Raw genomic sequence first — 14,703 nt, 5'->3', positions numbered from 1 at the left:
TGGTTATTGGTAGCAGCAAACGCAGCGCTGTGGCCGGGGTGGCATCGGCGTTAGCGTTGGCGTTGGCTCTGACGTCGACGCTGGCTGAGAGTGGAGCATAATAATTTGATGTGGCGCAAATTGAAAAATGCTGCATAACTCCGCCCTTGGAAAAGTTGCTCACACACACGCACGCACGCACACACTCGATGGCGAAGAAAATTGAAAACTCTTCAAGTCGTTTTCGGCAATGGCGCCTCAGTCGCTGCAAAAATTCCCAGTATTCATAAAGCAGCCTCGCAGCCAATGAAAGTTGCCAGGCGACAGCTGTTTGTCTCGCTCGCACTCGTGCCGCCGCTCAGTGACTCCATATTGAAAATGGCCACAAGCACACGCACACACACACACACACGTTCACAGACAAAACAGCATTTCTTTTAAATGAATTACCCCGGGACGCGACGCAGCAGCAGCAGCAGAGGCAGCAGAGGCAGCAGCGCCAAGTTGATCAAAATTGAAACAGGCGACGCTGCGCATATAAAAATTAAGTGGTTGTTGCTTTTTGATGAATTTCCAGCTCGCTCGCACACATACGCACACACAGACACGAGCTCGACCGCAACAACATGGCAACAATCTCTGCTTGCGCTTGGACTGCGCTGCCGCTGCTCGTTTTGGTTGGTGTTGGTGGCGGCGGTGGTGGCTGTGGTGGCCGTGTGCCCCTCTGTCTGGCTCGCTCTCGCCAATGCGCACGCCCGCTGGCTGCCTCTCGCTCGCGCCGACGCGCTCTCGCGCAGTCGTTGACGACGCTGGCGACGCAGCCTTGCGTGAAACTTTTGGTTTCCTCGCTTGGCGCGTCGTCAGCGGCGCTCAGTTCAAATTGAATTTTCATTGCGAGCGTTTGCGTCCGTCTGCTGCTGTTTTGCCGCTGCCGCACACACACACACACACACACACATACGATCATTGCTCCTCTCCTCTCTCATTCACTCATAATATTAATTATATATACATGTGCATAATCGCAGATACAGTTGAACAATAAATTTGGAGAGTCGCGCAGTGTGTTTTGTTTTCGCATTTTCGCATTTTCGCATTTTTGCACGCCGGCCGACGGCAAACGCACCTGTATATACCTGTATATGCAAGTTGTCTATTTTTTTTTTGAGCACGTCCAGCCAACACAGCCAACGGTAAACGGGTGCTATAGTATTTGTGTGTCCCAGTGTCAAGTGCGCGTACGTTCCAATTGCGTTTCATGTGTGCGCGTTCGCTGAGCAACTTTATGGCGTGTTCCATGGCCTGAGCAGCTGCCGCAGAGTGGGCCATAATGGTACTAGAGCAACAGCATCAGCCAACGACAAGCGCTACGGAGAGCAAGAAGCTCAACAATATTAACAACAACAACAACAGCAACAATAACAATAACAACAACAATAACAATAATAACAACAACAGCAGCGCCAACAACAACTTCATCTTCAAGCAGGAGGACAACAACAGCTGCGAGCCAACGGAATTCAAGCGACAAAGGACGAGTCACAGCGCGAGCCACCACAGTTCGAATCACAGTTCGAGTCACAGTTCGAGTCACAGTCATAGCCTGCACAGCCATTTGGCCGCCACGCCGCCACAACTGCAGCAACGTCTGAGCGGCGCCTCCGCCACAGCAGCAGCAGCAGCCGCAGCAGCAGCCGCTGCCGCCGCCGCCTCTAACAGCAGCAGCAACAGCAGCAGCAGTGCTGTCACAATGCCGTCGGAGGGACTGCATCCGACGGCCGCTTTGCAGCTCTACGCGGCCGCCGCCCAGCTGGCGCCCGGCGGGGTGCGCGTGCCGCCCTGGGGACCCTTTCTGCAGTTCGGAGTGCCCGGCGTATTCGGACCGAACGGCCCGTTCCTGGGCCGGCCACGCTTCGAGGCGTCGGCCGGCGGACATCCCACCACAGCCGCTGCAGCTGCAGCCGCCACCCAAATGGCGGCGGTCAATGCGAGCAATGCATTCGCCAATCTCACGGGCCTCAGCGCTGCGGCGCTCCGCAACGTCAGCGCCGCCCAGACAACGGCCGTGGCAGCGGTCGCCAGCACCGTGGCCACCATCCAGCACCGGCTCATGATTGGCAACCGGCAGAGCCTGCCGCCGGCTGGGCCGCCCAGCGAGGGCTCCAATGAGGATGGCGGTAAGTGCCCAAGACCTTGATCAATCTAAATCTGCAGATGTGGATCGACATGCTCTGGCTGTAGCACTGCATCTGATATATCCGAGCATGTTGAAACCACTAAAGCGTGAAGCTACCGTTGCTTCATAACGGACTGGAATAGTTGAATGCAAAACTCAATTCCTCTGGTCTTCAATGAATCGAATCAATCTATAGATGAGATCTATTAAAGCGTGCCATCTAAGAACTACCCATTTGGTAGTAGTTTTCGTAGTAGATTTAGTAGCAGATTAGGTAGTTGATTAGCTTGATTAAGGCAAAGTTTAAATTACATGAACAGAAGATATTTAAGTAAATTTAAATTTTTAAGCCCGTATGGAATGCATTTAGTCATCGCAAGACAAATATTTAATTATTTAATTACTATACATATGTATAGGAAAATACAATATATGAGGAAGAGAACAGAATGGAATATGTTTGTTTACTTTTTTTTTTTTTTTTTTTTACATATGTACAACAATATGTAATATATATCTTTTAAATGTCAGTGAAATAATACGAATCCTCATTTACGAAATAATTATTTCAGGATTAAATTTAACAAATCTAAAGAGATATGTATAGTATTAAAGGATATATTATTATTATATAGAAAGCTCTTTGAATGTATCTGTTTATATAGCTGAAAATGCACCTCATAGATTAAACATTATTTTTGAGCTATAAGGGAATTCTTAAATTACAAATTTTTTTTTATCAAAAAATCTTAAGAATGTGTGACTCTCTTTGCAGAATCTTTTTTTGACTAAGGTTATTGAATATGTAACAAATCTACATATTCGATAGTGGTATTATTTCATTCATTTATGGTTTTTAAATATCTTCATCATTATATCATCATTTCAAACCATGCATAATATTCCTACTGTTGAGTATTAAATCGCAAAATGTATAGTCGATAATTTATGACATTCCCATTTTATGTTAATAGTTCTTTAAATATTATATCAAATCTGATATTCCCTTTGTTTTTTAAAGTGCTATGGATACATAAGCTCTAAATTATTAAAAGTTTCGTATTATTGTATGTTGATTGTTCTTTAGCTGGGTCTAAACTGGATACGGTCCTTCTTCTCTTAGTTTCCTAGTAAATAAAGTTTATTTTCTAATCGATAACATATTGATTATTGAAAACCTTAACAAATATTGATAAATACATATGAATTCCTGGGAAAGACATGTTAATCTTAATTAGTTGAGTCATGCATACCCAAAGAATATTATTAAAGTAAATACGTATAGGATTATGATTTCAAAGAGAGAGAGAGAGAGAGAGAGGTTTCATCCAAATACCCATTTCCATTTAAGTACAGGGCAGCAATCAGAGTCTGGAGGTCAGTTCCCAAGTGCCTCGCGTGAGGGACGAGTGGGTAGATGGGCTGAGCTGTTGGGGTTATCGAGAGAGGCATTATTATTATTATTATTATATTTGTTTTTTTTTTTTTTTTTTTTTTCGATTAAGATCCACCTCCTGTGCGTTATCTGCAGCACGTCGCAGTATGCTAATTCATTCAATTAGCCGTGCGCTAAACGTATTGGGATTGTCAGCTTTTGCCAGTCGCTTGACTTTTGCTACCTACAAAACTTATTTATTGATTTAGCTAATCAGCGAGCGCTTATTATGTAAAAATCCGATTGATTTAGCATACAAAGTAGCTGCGAGCCTCGAACCGGGAACTATTAATATAAATACATATATGATTTGTGCTACCTGCTGAGCGATCTGCTGAAGGTCGCATTCAGCAAGTGGAATTCGTATTCGATTTCGATCTCCAACTGGAACTGGAACTCGGCTCCGATTCCGATTCGCCGTGAATGACAATGACAGTAGTCGCCTCTGATCGGTTTCATGATCGTCATTAGGCACATTTTAAGTATGGGCTCTACACGCGTTTTCCATTCACATTTCAGGCAAATATTCGAGACTCTATTCACGACTCTGACAGCTCTGCCATTAATATAACCATATACGATTTATTGAATACCTCCGAGTCTATAAGCTCGACTCGGAGTATTAATTAGCAAATTGGGCCAGTCCGACTCAGGCGAGAATGGCATTTGTTATGGGCGTAAGCATATAGCTATAAATATGCATTCAGCTTGATGAATACTTACAAATTGTGAACAAGATTTCCATATTGAATTAGCCAACGTGAACAACAGATATTCATATCGCGATATTGATATATTTCAATAGAGTTCAATATCGAATTGATAGCAGAAAGAAGACTTAAATAAGCGACAGAATGTGCAAATTCCTTAGTAAAAGACAGTTTATTTCTATTATGTGGATTCAGAGTTCGTTTCAGAAATTGAAAGAATTATTGTATAGCCAGTGAAAACGTTGACGAAAGCGCCACAGAGAGGAGGTACCAATGGAAATACCTGGTAAAGGCCAGAGATAGAAAGATTGACGTAAGGACGTAAATGACAGAACAAATAAGAAAGAGAGAAATATACAGAGAAAGAGAGAGATATGGAATCAGTCAAAAGAAAAAGAAATATATACATATATATTTATACATATATAGGAATAAAAAAAAAAAAAAACATTTAACAAAACCATTATACCATGATTTCCCATTAAAAATGGGTTCAGGGTATAAAAAAAAAAAAAAATAAAATAAAAAAAAATATATATAATATAATAATATATATATCTATATATATATATAGATATATATATAAAATAAAATACAAAAATATGTATGTATATAAACAAATATATATATGCAGATAGAGAGAGGCAGCAAAGGATAATACTTTAAAGGCTTTGAAAGCCCCTCCTCTCAGAGGCTATTATAAGCCGCAAACATTGAATGAAGAACAGAAAGAGAGCGAAAGACTAAGAGAGATAGAGAGAGAGACAAATTTTTCAAATCCTTTAGTATACATAACACAATCGAAGCTCTTTGCTTTTTTTGGTGACTAAATGCTTTTTCCTTCAGACAATGAATTCCTTCCACCTCGTATTGCGTAATGCATTAAGCTTACCGACTCAAGGAACCCTTTTTCTTAGACTGTCTCGCATCAGAAAACCGTGTGTTATCCCTCATTAACTTTGTTTTCATGTGCTCTCACTGAGCTTTGTCGTTGGAGTTAATGAGTCCAAGTCGTCTAAGTCTAAGTAAGTAGAGAACTTATAATGCCGTTTCTTATATGTAGTACTCCAATTGAGTCAAGTCTCTCTGTGTATCTTGTCATTGAAGTAGATCTGGGTTAAAATGTGTTAGAATGTTTATAGACGAAAGCCGGACCAAAGATAAAGCTGAAATATCTTATGATCTCTCTATACACCTCTCTCTCCCACTCTCCCGCTCTCTCTCACTCTCTCTCTCTGTCTTTCTCTGTTTGCCCATTAGCCTAACCCAGCCCAGTTGCAGTTGTTGGGCCCAAATTGATGAGCTCATGCCCGACAATTGCCGTCCATTCCACTACACTCTGATTGCCCACTGCCTCTGCCTCTGCCTCTGCCTCTACCTCTGCCTCTGCCTCTGCCTCTGCCTCTGCCACTGCCTCAGCCTTGTGGCAGGAGACGTCCTTGTTGGAGCCGCGGCTCATTGGCCAATTAGCATTAACAAATGACGGCTAGTTGGTGTAATTATGGGCATAATGCATATATCCAATACCGGGTCGAGACAACAGTTTTGGGGGCGTGGCATGCGAGGCGCGTACTTCAAGTGAGCAGCGTTTTTTTTCCCCCTTTTTCTTTTTCATTCACTTTTTTATTCTTCTGTCGAGTGCGCCGAGGGGGATGGCGAGGGGGAGGAGACATGTTTAATTAATTGCCAGGCAACCGATGAGCCAGGGAGGGCGACTGTCTGCGCCCACTTCCTGACTGCGTCGCCATTTTAAAAAGTAATTATTAATTTGATTTGATTCAATTTGATTAGGCCAACGCGCGATGGCAGATAGGAACCAGCTCCCAGCTACGGCGCCTCGACGTGGGCGCTCGCAGCGATGACGGGGGCGAGGGCGGGGCCGTGGCATGTCGCGGTATGGCGTGTGTGTTTGGGTGGGTGTTGGGATCGCTGCAAGAGGTGGCAGAACGGGGAACGCCTCAGCTGTGTGTCGTTGCCAAAGCTCATTAATCATTGCGAGTCAAGACAAAAACAAAAAACTGAGAGAAAAAAAAAAAACAAAGAAAAGCGTTTGCTTGTGTAAGGGGTAAAGCGAGGGTGTGTGAGTGTGTGTGTGAGTGTGTTTGTGTTTGGTGCACATCACCATCAGTCAGTCACATGGCCATGCTCCGGTTTTCTGGCTTGGCTCCGCTTTTGCTCATTTCATGCCGGAAATGAAGAAACTGTCATAAAACGATCGAAATCATTTATCATGCGATTTTTCGCTGGGCGCCGCCATTTTGTTTTGCCTTCGTGGTCTTCTTCTTCATTTTCTTCTTGCTGACGTTCTTCCTCTTTTGTTTTGTATTTGCTTTGCTGGCACTTCGTAATGAATCCGAAATGAGCTGAAGGAGTTGCAAGAGGCAGCACTTCCGCCTCGTGAACGACATCTGACAGATGATGAATCACTCGCTGGCAAATAGATTTGATTTCAATTTGAAAAGTATTTCCGTCTCGTAACGAGGTTGTTGGGTCAAGCGCAGGTCCGGGAGGGCCTTGCACGGAAGTCTAAACGAAGAAAAAACACACACAGAAATAATAATAATTATAATAATTATCGAAAGAAAGTTACTCCCATCAAGAGAGAGAATTCAATAAGCGAGTGGGAGAGCCAAAGCAAATGGATTTACAGCTTGACCAACTACTACTTCCAGTGATCAATTCATTCGTAAAGAAAATGAGTTCAAAATTTGTGTTATGATATACTGATTCATTCAGGAATTGCATCAATTTTATTATCATCTGAATATGAACAACATCGACTCTTAGTAATGCGAGGTAGAGGTTAGAGAGAATAGAATCGCTAGCGGTCGAAAACGTTTACGAAATCAGCATAAAGTGGAATCGCAAAAGGAAAAAAAAAAAAAAAAAACAAATTGACAGAAGAAAAGAGTGAGCAAGGGAAGATAGAGGGAGAGTGAGGGGGAGCCAGAAGGAGAGAAAAAGATATGCAGAGAGCTAAAGACTTTGGGTGAGTTAAGACAGAGAGAGAGAGAGAGAGAGAGAGAAAGAGAGAGAGAGAGAGAGAGAAAGAGAGAGACAGAAAGAAAGAAAATAGATATATAGAGATAGAGACAATCCGAGCGAGAAAGATAAACAATCCGGATGGACTGGAGGAGCGAAAGAATGCTAAATAGAGAGAAGAAGGAAGCAGAAAGACACAGAAATACAGCAATAGAAAGATGGTCAAAAGTATTTTGAATATAGTAAATGAATCAACCAGGGATACTGAATCGAATGAAACTCGGCTTGCTCCGTTAGTGAATACCCTGTCTGGCTGTGTCGCTCGTCCGATTGGGCTGATGGGCTTCGTGCTGGACATGCAACTAGTGCCGCGCTCTAAGCATTTGACTTTTGGCTGCAATTAGCTTTCAGCTTCTAGCGAAGCCACCAATCAACCCCCAGCCAAGTCCTTAGCCACCTGGCCCCCCTCCCTCCTCAACGTGCTTCGCCTGGCAAGCGGAGCTCCTCTGGGGCAAATTGTTGTCGGACAGGCTCCTTTTTTTCGCGCTCCTCTTTGCGCTCCTTCCCTGCTTCCTTGTTTGTTGTAGTTGCCTTAATTTTTATGACTTAAGTGGCCCGCGCGTCTTGCCAGGGGCGGACTCAGCAGCGGACAGAGCAAGGGGGGTTGGCAGTCGGCTAGGGGTGTGTGTAACTGTTATATTGCTCGAGTGACGCGCGCTATAAACGAACCCAACATGCCACGGAATGTGTCTGTGGCATGCACACAACTCGTTTTCGCTCTGATTTTGTTGCGACTGGTTTTTTTTTTTTTTTGTTTTTTGCATTTTTCGTGCACTTTAAGGTTAGGGCCGACAGCGTGCAGCGTTGCCGAATTGCAGGGGCAGGCAAAGGTGTGGCAGCTGCTTGGCTATCGCTTCGTTGCATTTGCCATTTTCCACTTGCCACTTGCCACTCGCTGGGCGCAATAATCATAATAAATTTCAATTATCCTGAGCAGCACAAATCACAGAAAGTCGCCGTCCCCGCCTCATCTCCACCTACTCTCGTCCCTCTGCTGCATGTAGAGTGCAAAACTCTGGCCGAAACATGAATTATGTGTGCACACAAAGAGAGAAAGAGGGAAAGAGGGAGTGGGGCAGAGAGGGAGAGAGAGGGCGGGTAACTGTTATTATTAAGTCATTTGAATGCACTTTGTGTGCATGCCAGACCGCCCCACAAAACGCACTCTCCCATACACACACACACACACACACACACACACAAATTGAGTCAAACTCACACAGACAGAGGGCAACTGAAGTCTGGCAACGCTGCGCCCTTTGGCCTGAACGTTTTGTTAGGCGTTTGGCGTTTGTCGCTTTGCTTTTAATGTCTCTATTATTGTTGTATATTTGCTGTTGTTATTGAGTTATTAACACACACACACACACACACACATACAGGCAGACCTATATCGCGTCTAGCTGACCGTCGCGCGTCGTTTAAAACAAACGAGTTTTTTGTCGCTTTGGCCAAGCGTTGCGGCAAATGTTACAGCGCCTTGCGCATAATTAGATACACTTAACAGCAAACTGCACAAGACCCTTCATTAGGGGCGTGGCCCAAGTGTGTGTACCAAGGGTTAGTTGCTGTCTAGTTCCACATTAGGCCCTAGCTCTGGCTCCGGCTCTGGCTCTGGCTCTGCCACTAGCTCCAAGGATATGTTTACAAAGTGGCAGCAATGTGTGCGAGTGCATAACTTAAGCCATGCTTAACCGTATATTTACTTACTCATATATGTAGATAGCATATCTATATCGTAATAACTGCATTTATGGCTATTCTATTCGAAGCGGTAGTCGTGTTAATTCTCCTAATTCTCCTGCTCCTAATTCGAAATTCGAATGCGATCGCAATGAAATGGGCTTTGCATAATGCATGAATTGAGGCATTTGACTTGGGCATTTTAGGCACTGCCAAGAATGGAAACATATAAATACATAGTTGTATGTTAATTTATATGTATATCTGAAGTAATTACAATAGGCGAAGCTCATTTATTGATTTATATTCCTGAGTTCGAGTTTGTCTACAAATTTCTTAATTTCCAATTCGATGCTAATTCATATTGCAATATTGTATATTCGATCGACTCAAGCTTTCTAAATGATAAATAATTTAGAGATTAAAGCTAAGAAGGAAATTTCGTTTGAAAATTTTATCTAGACAAGTTTTGAAAATTGAAGAATAAAGAACAAAGTTATTCAAATGAATTATTGTAAAAATATATTTTTTGTTGATTTGAGCTATAATAATAAAAATTCTTTATACATAATCAATATTTGAAAAATATATATAAAATGCCTACATTTCTTTTCCATGTTTTAATCAACAAAACATTGAACATAAATTAATATAAAAATTCACTTAGAGATTGACTTAATAAATATATATAAACACATATATGTACATATCACGCTGTTTAGTATTAGCACATGCATTACACACATTCTGTAACACATATATAAAAAATCTTTAGATATTGAAAATTTTGGATAATTCGGAGCAGTTTTAATAATCAATGAACTTTTTTTAATACACTGAACATTTTCTAATATTCATGTACATACATACATACATATATACATACATATATACATAAATACATACATACATACATAGGTATGCTGCTCATTTCTTAAAGATCTGCTTCTGCTATATAGTACATATGCTAAAGGAATCTTCAAAATTGTCTCAAAATAATTCCAATACCTCTCCGCTTCCACCTGAACCTCTCAGGCCGCAGGTACATCCAGAGGGGAGGGTACAGTTTGCTCTTTGCAAACCCCATTCAGCAGACCTATGCAGTTGGCTCGCGCTGTATTTGAGGCCAGTTCTCTGAATCGTCTCGGACAGCAACACCTTTTAGGCTTTTGTCGGCTTTTGTTGCGATTCTGCTGCGGCTCGATCGCGCAGTTAATTTGATAAATTGCCCAGCTCTTGCATGCCACTCGGACCTCTGTCCGTTTGTCTGGCTCGGCGTCAGCCCGTCCGGTCCATCTGTGCATGCCACGCCCCCCGCTCGCTTTGGCATATGGAAAACTATGCGACGCAAAGGGAATGGGCCGAATAGAAACGTAATTAAATTGTTGTTTTTAAAGTGAGCCAGGACATGGCAAATGGATTTAAACGCAAGAGGACTGAGAGGGGGGATGCCGGAATGGGAGGGAGAGACCCATTATCAGCATGCATGGACCGCTGGCCAAGCGGGGCGCGTTCTAATTGAAATATATGATTATGAATATTTATGCATTTCATTTCATTTTCCAATTGTATTTGTATATATTTATAATGTGTCTCTCACTCTCTCTCTATCGAGCACTCTCTCTCTCTCTCTCGGTATGTGTGTGTGTTTTGTCTTGACTAATTTAAATAACACTTGATCTGGGAGCTCTTTTGTGAGATAAGCCCCAGTTGTCCCCAACTCTGAGTCCCACTGGATTTAGTTTTTAGTTTGGGCCAACCGCAATTAGTTTCAATTAATCCTAATGTCTCTCACTCTTGCAGGCTTCCCCGGCGATGGGGACGACGACAGCAGCGCCGCGAAGCGTCGACGCTCGCGCACCAACTTCAACTCGTGGCAGCTGGAGGAGCTGGAGCGCGCCTTCTCGGCCAGCCACTATCCGGACATCTTCATGCGCGAGGCCCTGGCCATGCGGCTCGACCTGAAGGAGTCGCGAGTTGCGGTGAGTTCAGTTGCGATCGAACGCACCCAGAAAGCTGTGCGCCTGCCGGAGAGTTCACCTTTGCTGAGATTATACGCTTTGTTCCAGATAGGTATGGTTCCAGAATCGACGTGCCAAGGTGCGTAAGCGCGAGCACACCAAAAAGGGTCCCGGCCGGCCCGCCCACAACGCCCAGCCGCAGACGTGCAGCGGCGAGCCGATTCCACCCAACGAGCTAAAGGCCAAGGAGCGGTAAGTGAAGCAATTACAATTTATTATCATCATGAAAAGTTTGTACTATCATCTACGTGCTGCAAATCGCCAACACTTGAGTGATATTAATCTAAGACGGTAGTATTTGCACAAGTGTAGTAGCTCTTCCATAATAGTTCCTACATAGTTAAGCAAGGAAATCTCTTTTGTTATCTAAAGAGTTCAATCCAAACACTGAGTACATATGGACACTATAGTAAGAGGTATTGGAGAAATACATTTTAAGGCTATCCAAATTAATGTCTCAACTTTCCTTAGTTCTATTTAAAATTTTAAGTTGCCTTCCTAACTTCTATTATATTCTATGACATACATAAGCCCATGTAGAATTCATCCCTATTGTATGTCTATATTGTTCCACTCTGATAAATATTACAGGAAATATTAATTTGCTTATAGATAATCTTCTAATACTGTGCATAACTTCATAGTTTTTGTATGTAAGAGAATATTTTTGGAAAGCTTCACTTTTCGCATAAATTCATTCAGCAGCTAATTGAGAAATTCCGAAAAGTTCCTACTACTTACATCTACACTGCGTTTTCCCTTCCTTATAATTTGCATACATATCACAGAGACTTATGATTATCATAAATTAATCACAAAAATTGAAGGCTGACTCACATCAATCAAGAATTTGAATTCCCAAATGGAATGAAAATACCAAAAAGCTATTATGACCATAAGAATTTCTTTAAATAATTTTCTGAAGGATTTCCCAAATAAAAGCCGAATTGGTATGGAATACACTTGAATCTATTGTAGCTGCCATATTTTGAGACTCTAGCTCTATGAATGAACGAGATATAGTGTCATGACTTGGGGGCTTCAATCGATAACACTAAATCGGGAATAGTTATCGACTTTTATGAAACTCATACAATTTTTAAAACCTTGATTTAAAATTTTCAATGGGTCTAGGGTATATAAATATATGTTTACAATTCGAATATAATCTCTAGTTTATGCTTATTTATTTGAAAGTATCCCTTCCACATTATGAGTATGTATTCATGCCATCTTTGACGAATCGCTGCTAAGTATTTATGAATTTCCTTCTAAAGGCATATCTAAATTCTATATTTATACCTTCCGTATGTACTTGGAAGATCTAAGTGAGACTCTGATACACAAATATGGAAATTTCAGGAATATATAAATATCCTTTCGTAGACCCTATTTGCACTTCTAATCGGAACATTCTCTTCCCCCCATTTGCTTCATCTATTGCAGAGCGCGACGGCGCAAGAAGCTGGCCAAGGCGATCGACAGGCAGGCGCGCAAGCTGCAGGCGAAGGGGATCACCGTCGACCTGGAGGCGCTCAAGGCCGAATACATATCACAGCACAAGGCGAACGGCACGTTCTCCGACTCCGACCTGGAGGACGACGGCATACAGATCGACGTGGTGGGCGGCACGGACAGCGACGACGAGCTGGACAGCGACGCAGTGAGTCCGCCTCGCATGGGCGGCGGCCACCACCCACTCTCGCACTGCGACGGTGATGGCGACAGCTCGCGCGCCGGCAGCTACATTGGGGGCGGCGGCAGCCTGGGCAGTCCCAGCTCGGCGGCGCCAGCGACGCTGCACGGCAGCAATGGGGCAGGCGGCGCTGGTGCCGCCGGCGGCGGAGGTGGTGGCGGTGGTGCTTGTGGTGCTGCTGGAGGTGGCAGCTATATGCACTCAGAGCAATCCGATGGCGGCGAGATGGATGAGCGCGAGTCGGCATCGCCCAAGGCGCTGCTCTTTCCCGCCAAGGCATTCCACCAACTGAACCTGCAGAGCACACAGCACAGCCACGGCCACAGCCACAGCGCTGCGGCAGCGACGGCGACGGCGGCAGCGGTCGCAGCAGCGGCCAATCTCGTCCATCAGACCTCGCCCATCAGCATGCGGCGCAGCAATCCGTTCAGCATCGAATCGCTGCTCTTTAACAATACGTGAGGCACTCCAGCTGACAATTGGAGCTGGAACTGGAGCTGCAACTGGAACTGGAACTGGAGCTGGATCTGAATCTGAATCTGGGCTGGTTCTGCTGCTTAGAGGGGGTCAGTTTAGAGGTTTTTGCTTTGCTTTTGATTACAATTTCCTCGTCATTTGAATTATGAGTTCCTAAATGTTTCTTCTTCTTCGTTTTGCTCATTTTGCGTGTGTTTTGATGTCTTTAGGGGTTTTTTAGTCTATGTTTTTTTTAGTCTATGTGTAAACAATCTACATTAAGGGGTTTCCTTTTATGCTTTCACTTTTCAATCCAGTTCGGAGCTGCGAGCTTAACTATAGCTAAGTGATTTTATTTATTATAATTAATTAATTTTTTTTTTCTTACTTTGTATTGTTCCATGAGAGACTAAAAATTAGCTTCGTAGTGCGCATTTTACATTATTTTTAAGATATAAATAAAATCAATTTTTTTTTTTTTTTTTTAATAGTTTTGTCGTGTGGCTAAGCAATGCTTATAACAAATGGTAATATTTACGATAAATATGATATATAAATACATATATATATATATATAATAAGGTTTTTTTTTGCTGTATGAGTGTGTGTGTGAAAGAGAGAGACAGAGTGTGTATGTAAAAAATGTAATTTAAACTAGCAAAAAAATAAAAGGAAAAACGAAACAAAAAGCAACATAAAGCAAACGTATTAAGTGAATTTTTTTGTCCCGATTGAGAGAATGTAAAAACCAAGAGGAAGCAGTACATATAAAATATAACACATATGAGACACACAGAATACTATAAATAGAATGCAAAGTACATATATTGTATTTAAAAAATATAAAAAGAGACAAGAGCAACAAAAATATTGTCCAACAAAAATAATAAACAAACAAAAACAAAACACAAAATGTATTGTAATGAAAACACACTAAAATAATGTTTTTTTTTTTTTTGGTCATATAAAAATTGGCGAAGAATTCAATAAAATAAAAAATGAAAATGAAAATGAAAACAATTCCCAAATGAGAAATACGCATAAACGAAGCAAAAGTGTTTTTTATCGCCAGCCAATGGGCAGTTAATGGACCCGCCTCGCTTTTATGCAGCGTATTAAAAATCAGATTGTCGCTCAACAGCTCTGCAGATAAAAATATGGCATAAACAAATCAATCGCCAGCTGTAAAAATCGAAATAACCAAATCGAACTCAAATGGGCAATCGGAAATGAAAAGAAGCGGGAGCACGGGTTGACTGGCTGGAGAAAGGGAGAAAGAGTGGGGGTTAATTAGAGAGAAATAGAGATATGGAAAAGAAAATAAAGAGAGAGAAAGAGAGAGAGAGAGCGGGAAAGCCAGTGCTGGGAGCTAAAGCTGAGTTAGAGAAGAGAGATCGAATGAGAGAAAGAGAACTGGAGAGATAATATGAGCAAACGAAAGAGAGAGAAAAAGGGGCGGTTACAAGGAGAATGAGAAAAACAGAAAAATAGAGAGAGAGAGAGAG

At 42.5% G+C, this 14,703-nt stretch overlaps 1 protein-coding gene across 2 annotated transcripts; it reads left to right on the top strand.

Annotated features, from left to right (window-relative positions):
• Window positions 1-865: 865 nt before the first annotated feature.
• On the top strand, window positions 866-13,808 carry LOC6584796 (homeobox protein unc-4). Of its 2 annotated transcripts, XM_032732501.2 has the most exons (4): window positions 866-2,156; window positions 10,829-11,007; window positions 11,099-11,238; window positions 12,493-13,808. In XM_032732501.2, exons 1-4 carry the CDS (start codon window positions 1,310-1,312, stop codon window positions 13,202-13,204), a joined length of 1,878 nt encoding a protein of 625 aa, XP_032588392.1. In that variant the 5' UTR covers window positions 866-1,309; the 3' UTR covers window positions 13,205-13,808. The 2 variants fall into 2 exon arrangements, with proteins under 2 accessions (XP_032588392.1, XP_032588393.1); XM_032732502.2 differs by lacking the exon at window positions 12,493-13,808 and having other exon boundaries at window positions 11,095-11,221.
• Window positions 13,809-14,703: the final 895 nt, after the last annotated feature.

This window comes from Drosophila mojavensis, unplaced genomic scaffold (assembly GCF_018153725.1).
Source record: "Drosophila mojavensis isolate 15081-1352.22 unplaced genomic scaffold, ASM1815372v1 contig_136, whole genome shotgun sequence".
NCBI lineage: Eukaryota > Metazoa > Arthropoda > Insecta > Diptera > Drosophilidae > Drosophila > Drosophila mojavensis.
This window is presented reverse-complemented; position numbering and strand designations above follow the sequence as displayed.